General features: G+C 38.4%; 2 protein-coding genes across 5 annotated transcripts; one reads left to right on the top strand and one right to left on the bottom strand.

The window, feature by feature from the left end:
- Positions 1–239: 239 nt before the first annotated feature.
- On the bottom strand, positions 240–23,601 carry LOC108607164 (flocculation protein FLO11). Of its 2 annotated transcripts, XM_017997827.1 has the most exons (9): positions 23,243–23,601; positions 5,028–6,325; positions 2,637–4,958; positions 2,465–2,579; positions 1,916–2,398; positions 1,439–1,857; positions 850–1,383; positions 544–791; positions 240–489 (listed from the first exon to the last, which is right to left on the bottom strand). In XM_017997827.1, the coding sequence occupies exons 1-9, from the start codon at positions 23,445–23,447 to the stop codon at positions 339–341; spliced, it is 5,775 nt and encodes a 1,924-aa protein (XP_017853316.1). In that variant the 5' UTR covers positions 23,448–23,601; the 3' UTR covers positions 240–338. The 2 variants fall into 2 exon arrangements, with proteins under 2 accessions (XP_017853316.1, XP_017853308.1); XM_017997819.1 differs by having other exon boundaries at positions 2,637–6,325.
- Positions 10,095–23,092, top strand: LOC108607179. Of its 3 annotated transcripts, none has more exons than XM_017997846.1 (8): positions 10,095–10,191; positions 17,096–18,227; positions 18,287–18,504; positions 19,043–19,195; positions 19,544–19,673; positions 21,567–21,764; positions 21,929–22,343; positions 22,397–23,092. In XM_017997846.1, the coding sequence occupies exons 2-8, from the start codon at positions 17,108–17,110 to the stop codon at positions 23,025–23,027; spliced, it is 2,865 nt and encodes a 954-aa protein (XP_017853335.1). In that variant the 5' UTR covers positions 10,095–10,191; positions 17,096–17,107; the 3' UTR covers positions 23,028–23,092. The 3 variants fall into 3 exon arrangements, with proteins under 3 accessions (XP_017853335.1, XP_017853343.1, XP_017853327.1); XM_017997854.1 differs by lacking the exon at positions 10,095–10,191 and adding an exon at positions 12,612–13,075; XM_017997838.1 differs by lacking the exon at positions 10,095–10,191 and adding an exon at positions 12,612–13,082.
- Positions 23,602–23,625: the final 24 nt, after the last annotated feature.

The following is a 23,625-nucleotide window of genomic DNA, read 5'->3' as shown; positions in this document are numbered from 1 at the left end:
TTTTATTTAGCATACAAATTACAAAGTCATATTATAAAGGTAATGTTACAACAACACACACAGGTAAACAGTAGTATTATATTAATAGTTGTCATATAAACTGATAAACGTTGATTATTCAGACAGTATAAGCCTTCTTAATTTGATAATACCGTGAACCAAGCGGATGTTGCACATATTTAGAATTTTTTGCATAATTTTGCTAACAAATAACAGAGCTAAATAAATTTTTTCTAAATATTTGTATATATAATATATATGTATATGTATATGTTGTGTTTAGAGACGCGTAAAGAAGACAAGAGCTAATCGTACAATAGTGTGTGCGAGATATTAACTCACATCGGCAACAACGACTGACTGACGCTGTTATTGCGTGAGCTGGGCCTCTCAATAGTCATGGATTGTTGTGGCACCTGGCTATCAGTGCTAATGCCCAAACCAGCATAGATCTCCTTCATAACAAAGAGTATGGTGTCCTCAGAGCCCCTGTGAAAATAACAAAGTTAATATTGCAATGTGAGTAGAAGAAAATTAGCTTACCAGTAGCAAACATGGCTGCTCAAAGCGAATATATACTCGTTAATAAACTCTAGTGGCGCCTCTTGTAGCACATAGTCCACACGCTTGGAATCGTTAAGTTTGCCCAGCGGAAAGTCGAGCTCAATAAACTCAGGATCTGATGTAGTTGTAGACTCGGAGTCGGAACGATGGCGCTGCACATGTGTTGAAGTGGAGGCCACTGACGATTCATCGTGCTCATCTAGCTTCGGATAAATTTGCGTGGAGCTCTAAGTAAAATATAATTATTAACAAGATTATATAAACTAAAGTTAGCTAATAGCTTACACTCTTTTCCAGCGACTCCTCTGCTTCCTTCTTTACTTTTGTCACTGTGGCTAGGAAATTAACGCTGTCAAGTGTTGTCTTGAATGTGTCCATAAAACGCTGCTTTATGTCCGCACCCACGCGCGTCATTGTCTCCTTCAGCTCCAGATGCATGCGCTTGCGTCCTTTGTGATGTGGAATCAATACCGGACGTATGCCCTTCATATCCGGATTGACCAATGCCTCAATGCGATAAGCTACCGGATCAAAGGGATGGAATATATTGTAGAAGCCCGCGCAAGTGGGCAGACGAAAGTCTAAGCCCAACTTATCAATGCCACGTATGGTGACAAACATGCCAATGGGCGAGCCCAAAGCAAAGAACTTTTTCGGTTGAAATATAAGCTGTGTGTAGTTGATAACCGGCTGTCCAGTGCCTGCATGACCCACGCCCATGGCATAGCTAACTTGCTTGGGCAGCAGCTGCTCATTGTTGGGCAGCTGCACCAGCTGAGCTTCAGCGCCACGCTGCTGTGGCAGCTGATCGGGGTTCTCCTGGCGAAAAGAGTAATGTTAGAAAATTTGTGGCTAGCTATGTTATAATGGCTACCTTATTCTCCTCCTCGCTCTCCTTGAGCGGCTCCTGATGGCACAGCAAATCAAAGAGTATCAATGAGCCGAGACTATGGCCAGCCAGCGAGACGCCGCCATTGAATTCCGGATGCCGCATGCGATACTTCAAATAGGTTTCGTTTAGCGCATCCGCTACCGTGTTCATAATCTTCTGACAGTACTTGGGACTGGTATAGAAGAGCACATCCAGCAGCGTATCGTTGGTGAAGTTGCGCAGACGTGGTATAGACTCCAGCGTTATAGACTTGAGTTTCTCATCAATGCCCAGCTCCTCGGAGTGCAGATGTCCATGCCATTCGATGGGCAACACCTCAACGCGTCCCACCAAGCCCATGTCTGTGGAGTTCTTATAATGCGACTGCACCAGCTGCTGCGCAATGAGTCTAAAGTCATCCACTGAAAAGCAGAGAGAGGATTTAGTTGGCGCATACGGTAAACTTGCTGCTCTACTCACCCACTTCCTCCACATTGCGCATTTTGAGATCGCAAGCTGAGCCAATGCCATGCACCATGAACAGCAAATGATCCACGCGCTGTGATTCACCTTGTTGTATCTTAAAGTCATTCAAATCTCGCTTCACCACCAATGGGCGTGAGCTGCTCTGGACGCTGGCGCCCCACGTATCGCTATTCGGTTGCGGCATAAAGTGCACGATGACTGTGGGTCCATGCATCATTACCTGCTCGCCATTGGAGAGCGGTATCTTCTTGTGCCACTCGCCTGTCTCTGTGGCGCGTTTGTATTCAGCTTCAAGTGCGTCGGCCACTTGTTCGGCGTAGGGCACGTAACGTGAGTCGGAGCCTTTGTAGAACCAACTGCAGCGACGCACTTCAATGGCTTTGCCTTCCCAGAAAACGGGTGTCTTGGTGCGTTCCTTGATGTTTACGTCATAGCGACCGCCCTCAACGGGCACTACGCTAAAGGAATCAGCTTCATCTGTCAAGCAAGAGAAATGAAAAGTTTAAAAATGTTTTCAATGTCGAATAAATCTCTATAACTCACCGCTGGTTAAACTAGTTTCGAGCAGCGCTGAATCGTAGTGACTGAAGGGTGTCCAGATGTGTTTGCCATCCACGGTACGTTTGTAGAACCAATGCGGCAATGCGGGCGTGTAGACCTGCACAAAAGAATTCGATTAACATGAATTTGTATAGAAAATTTCAATTAAACTTACAATGGAATCAGCTGGTGGCGTAATGGCCACACCCTTCTCATGCGCCATTCTGAGCTGTTGCAGTATCTCCTCGGGCAGTTCGCCCTGATGTAATTGCAGCAGATAATCCGTAGGATGAGCTGCTGGTGCTGTTGCTGGCTGCGACTGCGGCGGCGGCACTAAGGCTGTGGCGTTGGAAAACTCTGAGCAGGCGGAAGAGGGTGGCTCCACTTGCTGTGAGGTTTGAGAGCGTTGCTCGTAATGCTGCACACTTAGTCCACTGTGCACGATGTCGTACTTGAGTTCACCTGGTGCAGCCGGTTGCTCCTGCAGCGGTGGATTATTGAAAAAGTTCTGTATGCGCTGCTCCTCTTGTCCCTGAGCGCTGCCTATAGCAAAGTGATCAAAGAAGTTGAGCGAATCCGCAGCTGTTGCACTTGCAGTGACAGCTGTTGCTGCTGTGCTTGTTGTTGTTGTTGCTGCTGGAGCGAAATAACCAGAGCAAGAATTTACACTTGAATTTTGTTGTTGTAGAATTTCATTAGGTGACGTCGCTTGCTGCGTATTGTTCAACAGCAGTTCGAAGCCCAAAGCTGGCGGCGCTTGTGTGGCAAATGGATTGAAATCGCTGCTTGTGGCAGCGTTGGGTGCAAAGAAGCTTTGCAGCGTCGACTGCGCGGCGTCTGTTGGCACGGGTTCTATAGTCTGCGCTGCAAACAAATTGCTGTTGTCGTTGGCTGCTACAAAACCTTGAGGTGGTGGCAACAGATCCTGCGGCAAAGCTGTGCTTATGCTCGAAGCAAAAGGATTGAAGTATGTTGTAGTATTGGTTTGTGTGCTTAGTGCAATGCTTTGTGGCACGTTGGGTAGCGGTGGAAACAAAGCAGTAGCCTGAGTTGCTGCAGCTGTGTCCAAGCTAGAATCTACTGTAGTTGCCTCAATTAGCGTTTCCTTTGCTGCTTGACTAGCTTCGTTGCTTTTTGCTGTCTCTCCTGCGTCAATTTGAGCTGTTGGGATTGGCAGCTCCTGATTTGTTGCTGGTGTAAATAAATTTATTCCTTGGCTTTGTGTTTCAGTTGCTGCTGTTGGTGTAAACAAGTGTTGCTGTTGTACTTGTGTATTAAACAAGGAATCGTTTTGGTTTGTTGTTGGCGCTACAAAAAGATCCTCCGACTTAGATTGCTCTGCTGCTGGTATTGTTGGTGAAACTTCTGTAACAGACGTTGCTGGTGCAAACAATTCTTGCTCTTCTACTTGTGGATTAAACAAAGATTCGCTTTGAGTTGATACAAATTGTGGCGCAGTTGGTGTAAATAGGTCTACCGACTTGACTTGCTCTGCTGCTGTTGCAAACAATGGTACTGTAGCTTCCTGAGCAGACGATATTGGTGTAAACAGCGGCTGTTGCTGTTGTACTTGTGGATTAAACAAGAATTCGTTTTGCTCAGTTGGTGTTGCTGCCAATTGATACTCCGACTTGGATTGCTCTACTGGTGCAAACCATGGAATTGTTGGTGAAACGTCTTGAACAGATGTTGGTGGTGCAAACAAGTGTTGTTGTTGTACTTGTGGAGCAAACAAGGATTCGTTTTGGTTTGTTGTTGGAGCTGTAAATAGTTGCTCCGACTTAGCCTGCTCTACTGCTGGTGCAAATAATGGTACTTCTTGCACAGTCGATGTTGGTGGAAACAAGTCTTGCTGTTGTATTTGTGGATGCACCAAGGATTCGTTGTGAGCAGTTGGTGGAGCTGTAAATAGATCTACAGACTTGATCTGCTCTTGTGTTGCTGCTGGTGCAAACAAGGGCTGCTGCTGTTGTACTTGTGTATTAAACAAGGATTCGTTTTTGTTTGTTGCTGGAGCTGCAAATAGATCTAACGACTTGACTTGCTCTTGTGTTGCTGCTGGTGCAAACAATGGAATTGTTGATGAAACTTCCTGAACTGACGATGTTGGTGGAAACAAGTGTGGCTGTTGTACTTGTGGATTAAACAAGGATTGTGGAGCAGTTGGTGGTGCTGCTTGGTCTGCCGGCTGTGGTGTAAAGAATGCAGGTGAAGCAGCTTGTGCCTCAGGATTGAAGAGATTTGCTGGTGCTGCTGCTGCTGCAAAGGGATTAAAGATGGCAGCTGGCGCTGTATTTGTTGTCTCCTGTGCGGTTAGCGGACTTTTGTACAGACGCGTGCCTTTCTGCAAGCGATATGAAGTTTGAGTTGCTGCTGCTGGAGGTGGTGCAACAGTTGCTGCAACAACAGGAGGTGTTGGCTCTGGCTGAAAGTAATTTACAGCTGCAGCCACTGGTGGTAAAGCAGCAGCAAGTGGTGGTGTTGGTGTGGGCTCTGGCTGAAAGTAGTTAACAGGTGCAGATGAAGCTGCTGCTGCTTGTGTGGACTCCGGTTGGAGATAACTTACAGGTGTTGCAGTTGGCGGTGGTGCAACAATAGCTGAAGTTGGCTCAGGTTGGAAGTAATTTACTGGCGGTAAAGCAGCAGCAAGAGGTGGTGTTGGTGTCGGCTCTGGCTGAAAGTAGTTAACAGCTGCAGTTGGAGCTGCTGCTGGTGTGGACTCCGGCTGGAAATAATTTACAGGTGCAGCCGCCGATGGTGGAGCAGCAACGAGCGGTGGTGTAGCTACTGGTGTTGGCTCCGGCTGGAAGTAATTTATTGGTGTAGCTGCTGTTGGTGGTGCAAAGCTAGCAACAGTTGCTGTTGGAACGGCAGCAACAACAGGCGGAGTTGCTGCTGGAGTTGGCTCTGGCTGAAAGTAATTAACAGGCGCAGGCTGAAAGTAATTAGCAGCTGTAGCTGCTGGCGCTGCAGTGGGCGGAAAATAGCCTGTGGGCGTGGGCGTGGGCGCTGCTGCAGCGGAGACTTGGCTCAAGTCAAAGTAACCAGTGGTTGCTGCTGTATAGGAGTTGGGTGCAGCGCTGGGTTCGCTGCTGGCTCTGCCTGTAGCCGATTGCACTAGACCGGAAATATTTTGGAGCACACCGCTGGGCACCAAGTTGCTGAGCGAGAAGAGTCCAGCGCTGGATTTGTTGCTGCGTTCCTCAGGCGCAGGCACAAGCGCTGCTGCGGGCTCAAAGCTTGCGGGCGCCGCTGTGGGATAAGGAGGCGTGGCAAACTGCGCAGTTGGTAGCTGTTGCTGCTGCTGCAGTTGCTCTGAAAATCCAGGTATGGGTGCGTATGCCTTCTTCTTGGCGCTAATGCGAAAATGGCTTTGCGCATTTGCTGCTGTGGGCGGCAGAGGCGTGGCAGTTACAGCGGGCACTTCAGTGGGCGCATAGAATTTTGGTGGCCCTGGCGCTAGCTCACCCGCTAGCGTTGGTGGTGCAGCGTAGAAGGGTGCGGGTGGTGGCGGCGCTGCCTGATCCGCTTGCTGTATATAAGTGGGTTGTATGTCCAGCTGTGGCTGCTGCTCGGACTCACGTGCGCCTGCGTAGATGCGCTTGGAGAACGTAGAGAAAACGTTCGAGGCTACAGCGGGTAGCGCGCCAAAGGAGGAGGCCGCCTGGCTGAGCAATGAATCACCAGTGGGTGCTGGCTCTAGCAAGGGATTTGCATTGGCATCCGCTGAGCTTTGGTAGAGATTATGGGCAGAGCTGTTGGCGCTTAGATCGTCACTGCCGCTGGCATTCAAATTGATTTCGTCAAGTGTTTCGTTATCGTCAATGCTGGAGGTTTGTCCAACGGTTACCAGTGTTTTGGGTTCTGTGGAATAAAAGAAACACAGCAGATTATTAAAAAGAACATTTTAAAAAATTCTTAAAAGCGATAATTGCGCTGCTTTGAAATTTAATATGCAGCAACAAAGTTGCGTGACTATTTTCAATGTATAAAATAAAATTATATCAAATTCAAGTTGTATCTGTGTTTGTTCGTTCTAAGCTATAAATTTACTTCATTTACAATTTTATTATGGCTATTTATGTTTTATAATTGTCATGTAAGCATTTTATTGCATTTTGCTTTAGCATGTTTAATTTTATTTCAATTCAATTATTGTTTACTAATTTGAATTATTTTTAGTGATTATATACACATATTTTAAATTAGTTTATACTTTTTATTTATACATATTTGTTTTATAATTAAAATCAATACATTTTTGTTATTTTCATTAAGTTATAATTTGTATAGCCAAAACTTTTATAGCAAATACTATTTAATTTTTTATTTATAACACAAGTGCTTTAAATACTTTTAACAAATTTAATTTAATATTTTCAACTCTCATTTCAAAGCAATTAATTTTGTTCAGTGTATACAATCAGCGTACCTGTTCTATCTCTATCCATAGCTCTAGCTAGACGTTCCTATGCAATTCTAAGTCTTGGGCTATCATACAACTAAATATCAAACCGATCTAAGCTGCAACTGAGGCGCGAGTGTAAATATTTACATGCTTGGCATACCAGAGAGTGGTGCGCTTGGTGGGTTTACAACCACCACTCGCCGTAGAGTTGGTTAAGGCCTCATCGGAGAGGCCGAGAGCACAAATCACGTTTCAAGATCGAGGTGAATTCTTGCCAACGCCAACATTTGTGTGCAGCAGCAACAAATGGCACGTTTAGCTTGCACCACCTGCACTTTCTTCAACTCCAAGAAAACGAAACACAAATTAACAAAAAAGTGGCAACAACGTTAAATTCTGCTGTGTTGCTCTATTCAAATGTCATGACATTTGTATTAAAGCTAATGCCAAATCTTATAATTTTGGCTTTTATTTATAGCCAACGAACTTATATTAAATTGACATTTATTAACTTTAGCCACAAAAGTTGTATATTTAAATAAATTAAGTTTACAACTTTTGAACTTTGAACGCTAAAATCCCCACTTCCCTTCACACTTAAAAAAAATACATAGCTAAGTTAACTTTTTATTATTTTTACAGTTGCTTGCAAACGTCATTTAGCAGCAGTTTGTGTAGTTTTAAGTTAAAAATATATAAACTTAAAAACAATCAATTATATTTGTGCTTCCCGGAAAGCAAAAGGAACAAGCAGAGACAAATTCGAATGCATTCCACTTCAATATACACTTTGCTTACTAATTTGACAAAGTATAAAAATGTATAAATATTAAAATTTGTCATATTCAAATGATATATTAATAATTATTTATTAATTAAAGCTCCAACCAGTGTTACTTATATTTAATAATTCAATTACTTTTATTTTAGCTATGATTAATGCATTACTGCTTTACTTTAATGTTTTTTTAACTTTCATCCTCTTATTGCTTTTCATTTAACGCTCTTTAGTCTGCAAATAACGAGCCAAAGCACTTGACATTGTCCATATTTTGGCTACGCTTTTTAACTTTAACAGTTTGTTGTTTTCTTTTTGTGTTGGCTGCTGGCGTCTGACAAATTGTTGTAGCGTCAGCAATTGTTTGGCTAATGTAACTGGCCATAAAGCGGGGCAGAGTAAACAAAGCGACGACAGCAAATAGCGCTTAAAACAAAGATTAGTTACGCGCTGCAACTTGTCGGTGGGGGGGAGCTGAGGCTGGTGTATTGAAAAGCGTTTGAAGCGTCGAGCTATTAAATAACAGTGTAAATTTTTAGTTTCGTCTTGAGAGTGTTTTTTATATTTTAAGTCAAATATTGACAAAAGGCCGTAATGACAATGACGCATAGTTTTTTTTTTATATTTTTTTGACAAATTGTCAAAGCAAATAGGCGCTTGTCTAACAAAAGTAGAACAACGCATAAATATATTTCAAATAAAGCCCCCAAATATGTTAAAAAATAAACGAAGAGGAATTTGCTTGTGTGCATGACATCATAACGATCATAAACGTATTGAGACAGCATAAGCACTCAAAGAAAAAAACATAAAGAAGAAGCAGACAAGCATGTTGTTGTTGTTGTTGTTGTTGTTGCCTGTGCCAAGTGCCTGCACATAATGGCACTCAAATAAAACAATTAAGGCCCACATAAGCACGTCAAGCAAACGATGAAATCATTTGCAGGATACACACACACACATGCGAGCTATAAAGCTGCTACAAAAGATTGCCAACAATTTGGGTTTTTAAAAGGCTCGTGCAGGTCGCATGCCAAAAATGAGGGCCCCAAGAAAAAAATTCCAAAAAAAATCGGCAGCTTTGGCATTTTTGGCATTGAACCCTGCGGCTACAAAATGCCCAAACACACAAAACAACAACAAAGAAGTTGAGAAGCAGAAAAAACAAGAGCGAAATCAGATCAAAATAAATCTTAATAAAAATGCGTGCTCGTGAAGAGAGACTCGGCACTGCTCGAGACGGTTTGTCTGCCAGCGGCGAAAAACGTTGATATATAAATAAAAATGCACGACTTTTTCTCCATAGCCCCCAAAAAGTAACACTGAGCGATATTTTGGTGCGGAAACACAAGCAAATTTATATTAAACGTGGAATTAAAAATATACAAGAGCTAAAACTTAAACAAGAAAATTACTAAATAAAAATAAAGGCTTGAATAAAAATAATAACAAATTTTAAAAGCCAATGATTTTTATTTTAATGTAAAATAGATTTTAAATTTTATTAAAATCAGAGCTTATGCTTAAAATATTTAAATAAATTTTTTATTTAAAATTTTTGAAAATGTTAAGTTAGAGTTTATATATTTTGAAATGTTTTGATTAACTTTTTTCATTTTTTTTAAACTTAAAGAATTTTCTTACATGCATAATTATATGCAAAAAAAAATTCTTCAAAATATCTTTGTCTCATCTCTTCAAATAACTCCAAAGAATTCCCAAAACACATGCCGAAACCCTAAGCAGCGCAACAACAAGTTGATCTGGACAGACACGCAAAACAAAAGACTTAGGCAACGAACTCAGGTAGCAGCAAGTTCAAGTGAAAAATGTGCTCAAGGGTTTTTCCAGCAAATGTCGCAGTCCCAATCTCAATTCCACCCCATGTCAAAGTCTAAGCACACGCCCAGCTTGAGTTTGACAATTTTACGTGGCCTTGTGACGCATTACGGGTAATTCCTATGTAGATTCTGAGTCCATATCTTATCACAATAATGTTGGGTGACAATTCTGGGCGCGCCTGTTTGCTGGAAAACGCATTGTGTGTCAATTGCAACCAAATTGTTAAATATTTAAACAAATTATGAGTTGACAAAAAGTGACTACAAAAGGGCGCAAACTTATTGTAAATTGTTTTAGTGCGATGCGACGCGTTTAAGCGCTTAGAGCCAGCAAGTCTAAGTAGGGATAAAGCTATAAACAAAGTCCTGCTGCTAAAATTTTTATATGCAAAGCAAATATAAATTTAAATTTATGGCCCCCAGTTGAAACAAAAGTGTAAACAAAACAGTATAACGCAATAACAACGAAGCAGCGCAAAAAGTTAATTGCATAATTATAACGAAAGCGCGAACTGCATGAAAATTGCGTGAATCGCATAAATTCTCAGCGTTAAATGTGCAATAAATTTATTTATTGAAAGCGTGTGTGCCCAAAAGGAAAAAAAAAAGAAGCAAGAAATACAAATTAACATAAAGTTGTGCATAAATAATAGAGCGGTGAATTTTAAGTGTACAAAGCAACAAAGAAATTATATAAAGCAAGGTAAGCAACAACCTTGAGAAAAAGAAATTGTCTAAAGACTTAAAAGCAAATAATTGAAGTAAATGAAATTATTTAATTAATTTTGTAATAATACTTTTCTTCATTACTATTTGTAGTAATTTAATAATTTAATTTAGAAATTGTCTAAAGGCCTAAAAACAAATATTTGAAGCAAATAAAATTATTTAAGTAATTTTATAATAATGCTTATTCTTCGTAATATTTGTAGTAATTTAATAATAAATAATAGAAGCAAAAGCAATTTTCTATATGCTTAAAGAAAAGTATTTGAAGCAAATTAAATTATTTAAATAATTTGTTAATAATGCTTATTCCTCATTAATATTTGTAGTAATTTAATTAGAAATAATAAAAGCTAAAGCAATTTTCTACAGGCTTAAAAACAAATATTTGAAGCAAATAAAATTATTGAAATAATTTTTTATAATACGAATGCTTAATAAATATTTTAAAAAAATTAATAATAAATTTATTTATTTAAATTTTATTTTGTAATAATTCCCCACATTTTCCAGTTCAAATGAGTTCAAAGACTTTTGTGTTAACCAAAGTTCTTTGCACGCTGACCTTTCAGTTCATATAAATTAGCAACAACAACTTCATCAAAATTCATGCCGAAATATAATAAAACAAAATTAAAAATGTGCAAGGCAGCACTGTAGCTATATAAATTTTATATATTTTGGACTTTTCATGTCTACCGAGTGTGCTCAACAGGAAGCAGCCCCGCTGACAAATGTGGAGCGTGTAGCGCATTTAATATTGGTTCGCTCAGCTGAGCTCATAAAATTTATAAACCATTACCGTTGCCGATGGATTTTTGCCTATGGTGAGCCATTGAGCATTCATAAAATGCAAACTTAAGCTTAATCAACAAAAACTCACATGCGGAACTGTTTGACAAATCGACGAGCATACTATATATTTCAACTTTCAGTTTTTTGTTGTCGTCGCGTCGACGTCGACATATGCAAAAAGCTAATGACTAATGGGCCAATTAATAGCCGCAAGTAAAAACTGGTTAAGCACTTTCTTAATGGCTCACAGAATTCTCGCACAGCATTTCTCCAACATTAAATACTCGTATTTATGTTTATTAATTAATTGCTCTTTTGCATATTTTTGTGTGTGAGTGTGTTAGAGTTTCAAGGTTCTCTTCCATATTCAAAACTAAAGCGTTTGCTCTGGCATAATGAGCAAGCAAATTAAAGATGAAACAGTTTATAAAATTAGCTTGGAAATGCTCTATAGTTGGGTAGCTTAGCTATATAGTCAAAAAAGTATAGCAAACAAAAATGTAAATCCCACGTATAGTAAAAAAAAATTAAATTTATAACGAGTCTAGCTAAAAAAATATTGAATAAAAAATTCTCTAAATATAAAAGCGCTTGAAATTTAAAAAATATTAATATTTTTTAATGTTACAATAATAATAAATTGTAAAAATTTATTTAATTACAAAAAGTTAACTGAATTATAATTTTAATACAAGAAACTCTTTACTTTTCTTTTTATCTCTTAACAAAAACTTTAAAGCAATTACATTAAAAATTAAAGCGCATTTATATGTTCTGCTACTGCTAATTTTTTGCTCCAAGCTATTTTTATATTTTTAAAACTTAATTTGTTTTGCCGTTAAGCGCACAATTGTTTATGTATAACATTTGTAGCAGCTTAAGCTGCAAGCCTGCTTTTAATGAAGCCGTCTTGAGACTCGCATTATTATTATTATTTATAATAATGAAGTCAACTATAAGCTGAGCTGAGCTGAGCTGTTGTTGCTTTAATTGTTTTCCACATAAAGATCGTGTGCGTTGTGACCTACGTGCGTTGCTACAAGCTTCCTCAAAAAAAAAAAAAAAAAACTAAGCTTATCTTTTTAATGTTTATGACATACATTTTATTAGCATTTGGTTTTTTTTAATGTTATGGCTTGCCAAGTGTTAAGAAACTCATTTGCTGCAGTGAAGGACTAAAGTTTTCAAATAAAAAGTAAGTCCAGTTGGCCTTAACAGACAGCAGTAGCTAAAGTTATTACTTACCTTAAATATATAAAAATTTAGTGCAACCGCCAAACTATTTGTAAGACACACAACGTCGGCTGAGCAGCCTTAAAGCTAAACTAAAGCAAATCAAACAAATTTCAAAAACTAAACTAAAGCTTTAGTTTAGTGGTAATTCTAGTTTGAAGCAAGCACATGGCGCTAACTTAATTATAATAAAAAACTATAACTATTGACTGACAGCATTTTATCAACAAACAAGCGAGCGACTGAGCGCTCGAGAGTTTTTGAGTTAAAGCAGCGCTGCTCGCTCAGTCGCAGCGATTTGAGTTGTCTGGTGGGCTGAGCGTGGTTTTTGATTTTTGTGTCTGCTTTCAGTTTCGTTTGAGACGTTGGCGCGTTCGCAAGTGTGTGGCAATAATAAATAACAACAACAGCAGCAGCAGCAGCTGAAGCAGAGAATTATTAAAAGCTTCAAGCCAAGCGACAAGTTGTAGTTTTAAACGGGTTAACACATACAGCAAAACAGCTGCTTGTTATTTTTATATATATTTTATACATCGTTATTATTATTATTTCGTTACGCGCGCGAGTGCAACTCACACACACACACACACATAGTTATATTTCTTGCATGCAAAAGAAGTGCGCAGCGCAAAAAAACATAAATAAAAGTGCAAGCGTTTAGTATATTAAAATTCATTAAGGCAATCTTGCAAACAAGTTCGTTGCCTAAGTCTTTCGTACGCCGGCGCCTTTTCAACTACCAAAAAAACAACAAAATATATACTACGCGTAATTCATTGCTAATATATGCAATCGATATTATAAGCCGCACGTCAACAAGAAGTCAAAAAAAAGCAAGTGGTAAATATAAAAAAATAAAAGAATTTTTTGTGTGCGCTCAAAATGTCAAAAGTCACAAACCGCAAGCAAAACGCTGAGCAACAAACCAATTCAATGTCAGGAAAAACTCTCAAAATAAATATACATAACTCAAAGCTAATGCGCGCGTGGCTTTATCTAAAGGGTCTCAGTCGTCGTCAGTGTCTGGTAACCAAGTCACAATTCAAATTGCTATTTGCAATTTAAGTTGCTTGCATTTTACACACGCCACCTAAACAAACCTTGTTGCAAATCCAGTCAAAAGTGCTGAGAATGCAGTTACTGCTTAGTTAAAAAATAAGACAAAAAGTATTAAAAAAATGTTTAAAAAATAAAATAAAAATATAGTAAAAAAAATTATTAAAAAAATAATTGAATTGTAATTTTTTAAAAATTATATGCAACAATTTAATATAAAAAAATATTTAATTTATGCATTTAAAGTATTTTAAATGCTTAAAATTAAAAATACGCGCCACAATTTACGCTGCAATTTAATTTATTGCTTAAATTTGTTTTTAAAAATTCTCTGACCCCAATATAAATCACCATATTTTAGGCTTATATACAGGGTATTTCGCACAACGCAAATTGCAATTTGAATTTTTAATTTTTGCAATTATTTTTCATTAATTTTATTGAGCTATAAAAAAAAAAGGCAATGCAAACAAATCAAAACCAAAACAATAACAAAGCTACGTTTGTTTTATTTACGCGCTTGTGAATTACAATGCCCCCTCACCCACCACCCACCATACAGTTGGCACTTAAATAATTGCAAATGGCAATTTGTTTATAGCGTTGTTTGATTGATGAACTGACGCAGTCTGTTTTGTTTAACAATTTTTTACTTAATTAATAAAGTAACAAAAACAAACACATGCCTTAATAAATTGCCTATAAATTATTATTTGTATTTGTAGCTGAGTTTTGTTAATACAAAGTTGTTTTTTAATAAACAAAATTAAGCTGCGCACGTTTCATTTTAAGCTGCACACAATGTTAAATAAATTGGCACGTAAAATGCTTCAAGTTAATAAACTCAAGTGTATAAACTATTTATTAGTAAATGTGAATTAATCTAAGCTGATTAGCTTAATCTTATCTTGCTGCTGATAATAAAATATGCAAAAAAGTAGTAAAGAAATGAATAAATTTAGTGCCAAAATAATTCTTTTAAAATTGTTTTAATGTTAAATTTAACGTTTATACTATAAACTAATTGTTTGCTTGCTTTTACTATTTTTATTAATTAATTAAATGATTTGCCTGCATAAATATACATAAACCTAACAAATATAGTTGGGTTTTTATTATTATTACGCTTAGCTGACGTTTCAATTAATTAATTATTGCTATTATCAACCTCAATGATTAATGCGCTGCATACAGTATATAAAATTATTAATAACAAGTGTTTAAATAAATTGCGTAAGCAGCAGCAGCAGCTAAGCTAACGCTAAAAACTGCTTTTATAACAAATATATTTATAAACTAGTATATCTTTAACAAATCTGGAACCTTGAACTTTGCATTGCTTTTAATCAAAGCAACAATCGCAGCTTGCAGAGAGAGAGAGCGAAAGAGCAACGTGACTTTGGTTCTAAATTCTTGGGGCCCCATTCATAAATGAAAACCCGGCGCATTCCAAACCAATCGATAAGCTAATCTAAGCGACTAGCAAACGTGTCAGTTGAATTCTTTTTTTGCTGCATTTAATCTTGCGAAGAATTTGTTTATCAAATGTATTTTGATGTCATGGCTACAGCTTCCAATTCCAAATTCTGTAGAGGCCTCTCTTCTCTTCTCTCTAGGCGCCATAAAAACTGAAACTGGCTTCAATGAAATGCGCATTGACCTTGCAAATCAAACGCATGAGAAAATGTACAAATCAATTTTATAAAGTCCAAAAATATACAAGTTTTAAAAATAAAACGAACAAAAAAACGCGTATTAGACTTAAAGATACGCTGATTGTTTGGGTTAAAAAAATTTAAAAGCTGTGATAGTTATAAATTTGCATTTAAATGTAAAATTAAGCCAAACAAATTTTTATACATAATCAAATTTTTGAAATATATATTTTTTATATAATAATTTATAAATAAATATTTTATTATTTTTAATATTTCATTTATATATTTTTTGAATATAAAAATAGTTCATTTTTTTTTTTGTTGTGTTATTTAAAAATCTAAAATATTTCCAATAAATATATTTTATATTTTCATAGCTATAATCCCAAGCTAGGGTATAAATATTTTAATACGCGTTGCTTTGACGCATGCGCAGCTGCCAAAAAAAAAAACTCAAACGAGAAAAACGAACGCAGAATATTTTAGCTTAATTTATTTCCACAATACAAACAAAAATAAATCGCCTGACGTTTTAGCCGTTTTTATGGTGTGGATTTATTTATTATACATATAATTAATTTTTTTTTGTGTATACGGCTTGAGTCTTTTGTTTTTGCATATTGTTAATTAATAGCAACTGACCACGTTGCACACATCACGAGACAAGCAGCGAGAAGAGAGGGGAGGGGAGTGCGAAAAAATTTGCTTTTTTTTTTAGCCAAGAAATCAATCATTCAAATTGATTTGTTGCTAATTTGCAATGCAAACAAGCAAGCGACAACAACAACAAATGCATTCATGAAAATAAACTAATAAATACAATACATGTGTGTAAATGTTTATATATTTATTTGTTAGTATTTTGTTTGCATGACGTTTGCAATCCAAAGGCGCTAATTGCAATTTACTCAATTAAATGTTAAAAGTTGACCAAGCCGAAGGCAAAATTCAATGAAGCCTCTAATGTCGTCACAAAGAAGTCAACAAAGTTGTTGGCCAACTTCTGCTGCTGCGTCTTCTTCTTCGTGCAGCAAACCTTGACCATATATTTATGAAAAATTTTCTTAGCTAATTGCTGGGCTGCAACTTTGACAAAACTTTTCTTCAAGTCAACAAGCGTGTTTTTATATTTTTTTTGCAATTTTTTCTTCTTTTAACTTTTGTTTATATTTTGTTCGTCTTGTTGTGCGCTCGTTCGCTTTAAATGTTTTACATTGACTCGTTGTGTTCATGAACATGACTTTTGTTTTAAAAATTAATTCGGCACATGCATGCGGGCATCAAGTTTCAATATTTGTTTAAAATGCGTGGTAAGCGCATTCATTTAAATAATTATTTATGCATCTTTTAAAACTTAAGCCTATAGTCAAGAGAGTAGCGGGTGTTGTTAGCTTTAAATAAAATAAAAGTTTATAGCAATGATTTTTAAATATTTATTCAATACATTGCAATTAGTTGTGCATAGAATTTAATTATTATTAAATTGTTAGCATAAGTCTAAATTATTTTCTTTGCTGCTAGTAATTTTTAATAGTCAGAAAATATTTTTAACATTTTTCAAAAATTATTTAGCAGCAATTTATATTTTCATCATAATTTAGTGTCTTCAATGTTATTCAAGTTGAATTTGTTTACTATATTTATTTGCTATTTTCTTCGCTTATAGTAATTTTTTAATAGTCAGAAAATAGTTTTAAAATTCTTCAAAAATTATTTAGCAGCAATTTCGATTTTTATCATAATTTTTTTTCTTTAGTGTGTTCTTATATTTATTCAAGTTGTATTTTTTTTTAATATATTTATTTGCAACTACTAATTTAAAGTTTTGCTGTAGTTAAATATATTTACTTTGCCCCTTTTTTTATGTTAATTATGCCAAATTATTGTACACGTAAAAAACGCTTTTCTCATATAACTTTTAATGATTGTAAATGGTTTTAATAACAGAATAATAAATATGCATAATAATTGTAAACGCATTTCACTTTTGCGCAAATGCGAAAGTGTCGAAAAAATAACAAACAAAAATAATATAATGATAAATAATAGCGCATAATTACGTCAAATTTAAAGAGCGCCGCGTCAATCAATCAAACCAACAAACAAAAACTAAATTATTTTGAATTTTTGCTTTTGCAGTTTGTTTTGAAAATGAAGCTAAGGCGCAGATTTTGTTTGCTGGGCGTGCTGCTGCTGATGCTGGTGAGTGTTAGTGGCAAGGATGAGGACTATGGCGGTGGCAGCAGCGCGGATGTGGAGCAGGGCAGCAGCAGCAGCAATGATGAGATCTATGAGCCAACACAGCTGGAGAGCGTAGTGGAAACGGAGCATGAGCGGAATAGTTTGGAGGGTGAGCAGAGCGCGCTGCCAACGCAAACGGACAATGCGCTGAGCATGGAGCAGGAGCTGACTACGACAATGAGGCCAGCTAATGCTAGTGAAGCACCCACAGTGGCAGTGGTTACCGAAAGAGATGAAAATACTGCAGCTGAGGTAATGGAGGAGCAGCATGAGGCCAAGCAAATGCCAGCGAAATCATCGCAGGAGTATTACTATGATGAAATGCAGGAGGAGGAGCATAAGCAACAGCCACAGTTGACCACCAGCACTACCAGCATACCCGAGTATGTGCGTCAGCCCAAAGCGGAGCGTTTGCCTGCCGACTATAATGAGGATGGCATTTTAATTGAGCAGCAAACGCAGTCCAAGCCTCAAGAGCTGGAGCTGCATTATCAGGATGAGCCAACGCCACCGCAAGCGCACAAGCAGCAGCTGCCACATGCGCAGCAGGCGCGTCCTTTCAAACAAAACTCCGAGGAGTATTACTATGATGAGCAGAGCGATAGTCTGGAGCAGCATGTGACCAGCACCAGCACCGAAGCTTATCCAGTGCTGCAGGCACGTTTCGGTGGCTTCATAGGCAACTGGCCTACGCTTACGCCCAATACGCTGGCGACTAATGCACCACCCACCACCACCAGCAGCACAACAACAAGCACCACCACCACCCCCACACCCACAACAACAACAACAGCTAGCAGCACAACAGCGCCACGCAAGCAATCCAAGCACATACATCTAGCCAAGCCGGAGCTGCTGCCTGCGGATCAGCTGCGCAACTATATTAAGGATGTTTACATCCGCATGCCGCTGGCTGTCATAGTCGATCCCTCTGCCGCTTCGCTGGACCAAGCCAAGCGTCTATTCAACGATGCTCTACAGGATAAGAACATTAACATTAAAATTGTGCTCGTCACGCTCAATGCATCGGGTGCGTTAGCTTCAATCTTTAGCTCCACTAATTACTAATTAATGAAATTTTGTTTACAGGTGTGCCCTCCGCTTTCAGTTTCAACAATACACGCGAATTTATTGCTGGTCTGAATAGCACCAAGGTGCATGAAGGCGGCGACGCCTTTGTGGGCGTGTTGCAAGCCGCCGAACTGGTGCCCTACGATAGCGCCATATTCATTTCGACTGCTGCAGTGCCGCCACATACGGAAATGGTGCAGGATGCAGCCATAACGCTGCTCAAGAAGCGCATACGAGTGAGTAATAAATTTATTTTAAAAATGCTATAAAGTTGCTGTGAAGTTAGTGCAGTTTGTATTATCTATAGTTAACAATAATTAAGCAAGCATTACAAACTAAAATTGTACAGCTAAAGCAGCTAAGCGCTAATTAATTTACAACTCGTTGCAAGATTTAATTTAAACAAAAGTTGCTTTAAGAAAACAACATAAAAGATTCTTAAAGCGTCACTTGAAGCTTAGCTTATGACTTTAAAGCACATTTCGCGCTCAAAAGCTGCTTAAAAAGCTTTTTAAAAACTCATTTAAAGCGCAGCTCAACTATTATTAAACAAGTTTATTGTAATTTTAAACAAAAGTTGCCTTAGAAGAGCATTTGAAGCATTCAAAGTTGCTTAAGCCTTTTAATAAAGAACAGATAAGCGCTAATTATTTGAAAACTCATTTTTAAGCAAGTTTAAAAGATCTTTAAAGCTTTGCTTAAGTACTAATTGTTTATTATTTTAAAACTTCAAACAAGCCAAAACTAACTAAAATTCATTTCTCCCTTTTGCAGCTCTTTATGTTATGGTATGGCGAACGCTCGGCCAGCGAGAACGAAACGGAGGAGGCGGTGGGCGGCATATTGGGCGAGGTGGCCATACGCTCCGGAGGCGAGATCATACACATTGTGAGCACCGAGCATGGACAGCACATAGCGGGCAATACGGTAAACAGAGACAACACAAATCGACAGAGCGTCGAGCACTGCTGTAATTAGTGTAATTAAAAAGAGGCTGAGAGTGTTGAAACTGAAAGTGGCAACAACAATGAGAGCAGCAACAAGTGTTGCGACAAGCAGCCAAGTGAGACGCTTTGGATTACCAGGCAGCTGCTCAAGAGCACGACTACAGCTTGTTGTTATTATTGTTGTTGTTATTGTTGATGATGTTGCATCTTTGTGCAAAACTAGGTTATGGAAAGAAAAGTGAAGGGCACACAACTGTTTGCTTTGCTTATATAGAAAGGCAGCACTAAAACCTAATTGTTGTTAACAACTGGCTCTGTCTCTTTCTAGCTCACACTAGTGTCGGATGTCTATCAGGGCAGTCAGGAGTTGGAGCTGCCTGTGGATACAACGCTCTCGAGTTTACATGTGCGCATTGATGCAAATATGCGACGTGCCACATTGGCCACGCCCACTGGTGGTTAGTTCAGCATTTCCTTATCACCCCCACCCCACACCTCACACTTTCTCACACACACACATTCATATAGAACTTGTTGCTATATATGTATATCACATACTCTTCAATACTAACTAACCATTTTGGTTAAGCAGGGTTGTCTAGCACTAAGCTTAGCTTTAACTATGGGTTCAAACAAAAATAATGGGAAATTAATTTCCTTGCATTAGCTTAAGTCTTATTATTTAAGTTGTTTTGTAGCTAACTATTAATTTTAAGCTTACTCACTTTCTAACTGTTTCAATGTCTAACTGCAGCCAGTGTTGTAAAATGTCAACTGTACTTTTTATTTATATGTGCTTAGCTTTAAGTTCTCTTACAACACAATTTTTAATTTCTTATGTAAATTAAAAATTTTATACCCCAAATGCTTTCCTTAACCAAAACGCTCTAGCTTAACCTTAACTTTGTAGTACAAAAGAATTTCTTATACAATAAAAATACCCTATGTTAATTGTAATAAATGTTTAACTTTAAGGCGCTACAATAATAAAATATAAGAAAAATCCAGCAATATTTTGTAAGCTGCATAACCAAGCAAATTACGTTAAATTTAAAAAACCACACCAATATTTATTTTGTACCTCGCACTTTGTCCTTTATTTGTTATTGTCCTACGCGTAAGTATCTTTATTTAAGATTTGCACTCTGCCTAACACGGAACACAAATTGTTAATGTTTACTAATCCCAAGCAGCACTTTGCTTACTTATAAATAATTGCAATAAAATTGTTAGACATTCCCGTATTATTCATAACAGACGGCCACGTCGCATTTGTACAAAGTACAGTTATACTATATAGGCTGGTATATATAGATTAAATAAGCCAGACAATAAGGCAATTATGAGTCAAAAGTGATGTCAAGCTGCCAGCTGCCCAATGAGAAATCGACTATTTCTTATCTATAAATTTCACAATACTGTTTGTATTTTTAGTATAAAAATAGCTAAAAATAGAGTGGAAACTTTATTAAATGAAGCTTTACTGTATCGCCAAATGTTACCTCAATAACAATTATTTTTTATCAACAAGTAGCTTATAGTAAACAAAAAGAAGCCGCGTGTACATAAGTTTTAAAGAGAGCAAGAGTTTGAGAGAGCGAGAGAGAGCACGCGCAAGAGCATAAGAGCTGGCAAACCAAACAAAAACACGCAACCACCCACACATATACACACACATTTGTACATATGTATGCAATGCAGTTGCCGTTATTTGTTGAATAAATCAATTGAAGTTAAAGCCTGCCGCAACATAAGAAGTACAAGCGGCTTCTAAATATATATTTTACAATAATATAGAATATAAACAATGTAGACAGACACTGCAAACAATACTTATTTGTTGCTTACATGCACTTTAAACACAAACACAATTATAAATATAATACGTACATAATAATGCGCCTTGGCCACTGCCATGGCCAAGTTCAAAATTAGTGGCCTGACAGCAAACGTAGTATATTTGTTTTTGTTTTTTTTTCTTGTGTTTTTGGGCTGCTGCACACACAACAAAAGTTTTTGATTTTTAGCTGTGATTAGAAATGAGTTTTTAATTGCGTTTGTTTACTGGCAATTGAACTTTGTAGCGGTGTTAGGCAAAAACACAACTAATACTTTTTATATGCGCACATATGGGCTATTTGTTTATAATATTGCTTGCACAAATAACATTAAAAATCAAGAGCGTTATACTTTATTATACAAAAACACACACGTACACACACTTGCACGTTAACAGTGGGTTAAATTACAGCGATCTGGCAACGCTGTATGTTGAACAGCTGTTGTCGGCGTGCGCTGCGAACGGCAAAAGCGCACCTGTTAACAAATATGCTGCTCGTTTATCATTTTAGATATCAATTTGAAAAAGTTGGTCAAATTTAAAGCAACAAACGATACGCGCACTAATAATAAGGATGAACTGGACGCCTACGTACCGTTATATAAGCTACGCAAGTCAACGATTTATAAACTGCAGCTGACGCCAGCAGAGAACAATAACGAATACAATGTATTTGTGCGCGCAGAGCGGAAGGCTGATGTTCTACTTGGTAAGTAAATTAGAAATTAATAAAAAGCAAAGCTAAAGCTGCCACAGACAACTGAGAGCAGCTTATAATTATAAAACATAGCAGCGATAAGGCCGCAGCAGCTGATAAGGCAATTAATGTTGTTGTTGCTATTATTATTACTGACGTACTTTCCATTCATACAGGCGATATTATAAAGCGCATTGATAGCTACTACAGGCAGCAGCAGCCACAGCTGCCGCACTTGGCCAAGCTACAGTTTCCGAACGACAAAAAGGAGCAGCTTGAAGATGATGTGGATTCGCCCAAGACGCAGGTGGAAACGCTGTCAGAGCAGGAACTGCAGCAACCGGTGACCAGCTTAAACCAAACGCAGGTGGCAGCTGCCACAGGAGTGGGACAACGCGCCAGCTTGCAACATATGCTGCTGCAACGTTGTGGCACCAAAGTAGAGCTCAGCACGCAATCGCAGCTGCGGGTAACGCCTGGACAGCTATCCACGCTGCTCTTTGAGGTAACCAACATGCGCAATGAGCGAGAATATCAAACGGTGCAGGTAACCGATGAACGACGCTATCTGGTGACGCTGACTCCCAACAGGTAAGACGTTATAGCATACAAAATAGTAGTTTGCTAACTCCTGCCTCTTGCAGCTTTTATCTGCGTCCCAAGGAAACTCTTCTGGTGCGTCTAACTGTGCTCGTGCCTCAGGGCACAGCTGCTGGCACTACTGATCGCATTAGCTTCACTAGCTATGGACGCGAGACAGCTACGCTCTCAGTCAATCTTAAGGTCATCTCCAGCATTGAAGCGCAGGATACCACAGGACCTAATCTCTCTTGGGAGTTTGGCAATCGCTGCGACTATTTGCCTGACAATGAACTCAGCTGTGGTGAACGTTTCTGGACACTGGACATAACCGCACAGGATTGGCAATCGGGCATGCTGCGTCTGCAGTCGACGCCGCCTGAAGGACTCTTCTATCGCAACTATTATACAGCAGGCACCTCGGAGCCACTGAAGGCCACCTACATGGCCAGCTGCTGTGAGCCAAAGCTTACATTGACAGCCTTTGATGCGGCAGGCAATCAGCGCAGCGTTAATATAGATGTTAGGGATATAGTTCTAACCGAAGCTGCCATAGCTGCCATTTGTCTGGGCGTCATACTCCTTCTGCTGCTCATAGTCATAATCATCTGGAGCATTGTCTGGTGTTGTCGACGTCGCAAGGTGTCGCTAGAGCTGCCCACCTATCGTTCACACTCCACGCGCAGCATGGAATAGCTTAAGTTTATTTAACGAACCAAAACACAATTGTGCCAAAAACAAAATAATAATAAAAGCTAAATGTAAACAAAAGACCATTTGCATTTTGTTGTATAGGGTTCCAATACTACTGCCACAGCAACAAGTACTCAACTCGTTACTTAGCGACTTTACAACTTCACTACTATTTCTCTCTCTTGCTCGCTCGCTCTCTCTCTCTGTGACACACTTACCGCGATTGAGCATGCTTGCTATATGCGGCGGCGGTGGTGTTGCATGCACCACAGGCGGCGCGGCTGGCAGCAACAGCGGCTTATTGGGAAAATCGTCAAAGCATAGACCCGTTACGGAGGCGCTTAACAACGGATTTTTAACAACAACACGATTGTTGTTGACGCGCGACGTTGGCGACACGTCAGCTTTGTTACGTTCCGACATGTTTACATGCGTCGCACTGCACTCAATCAACAACAAATCTAATGCTTGCAGGCAATGTTTGTATTTATTGCTTAGTTATCTGTTAAAACACGCACGCAGTTAAGTTAAAAGTTAGAAAAACACACAATACACACCAATTGCACTTGAACGCGAACAGTGACAGCAACAACAACAACAA

This window comes from Drosophila busckii, unplaced genomic scaffold, assembly GCF_011750605.1.
Source record: "Drosophila busckii strain San Diego stock center, stock number 13000-0081.31 unplaced genomic scaffold, ASM1175060v1 hic_scaffold_36, whole genome shotgun sequence".
NCBI classification, from domain to species: Eukaryota; Metazoa; Arthropoda; class Insecta; order Diptera; family Drosophilidae; genus Drosophila; species Drosophila busckii.
The sequence above is the reverse complement of the archived record's forward strand: the minus strand, read 5'-3'. Positions and strand labels throughout refer to the sequence as shown.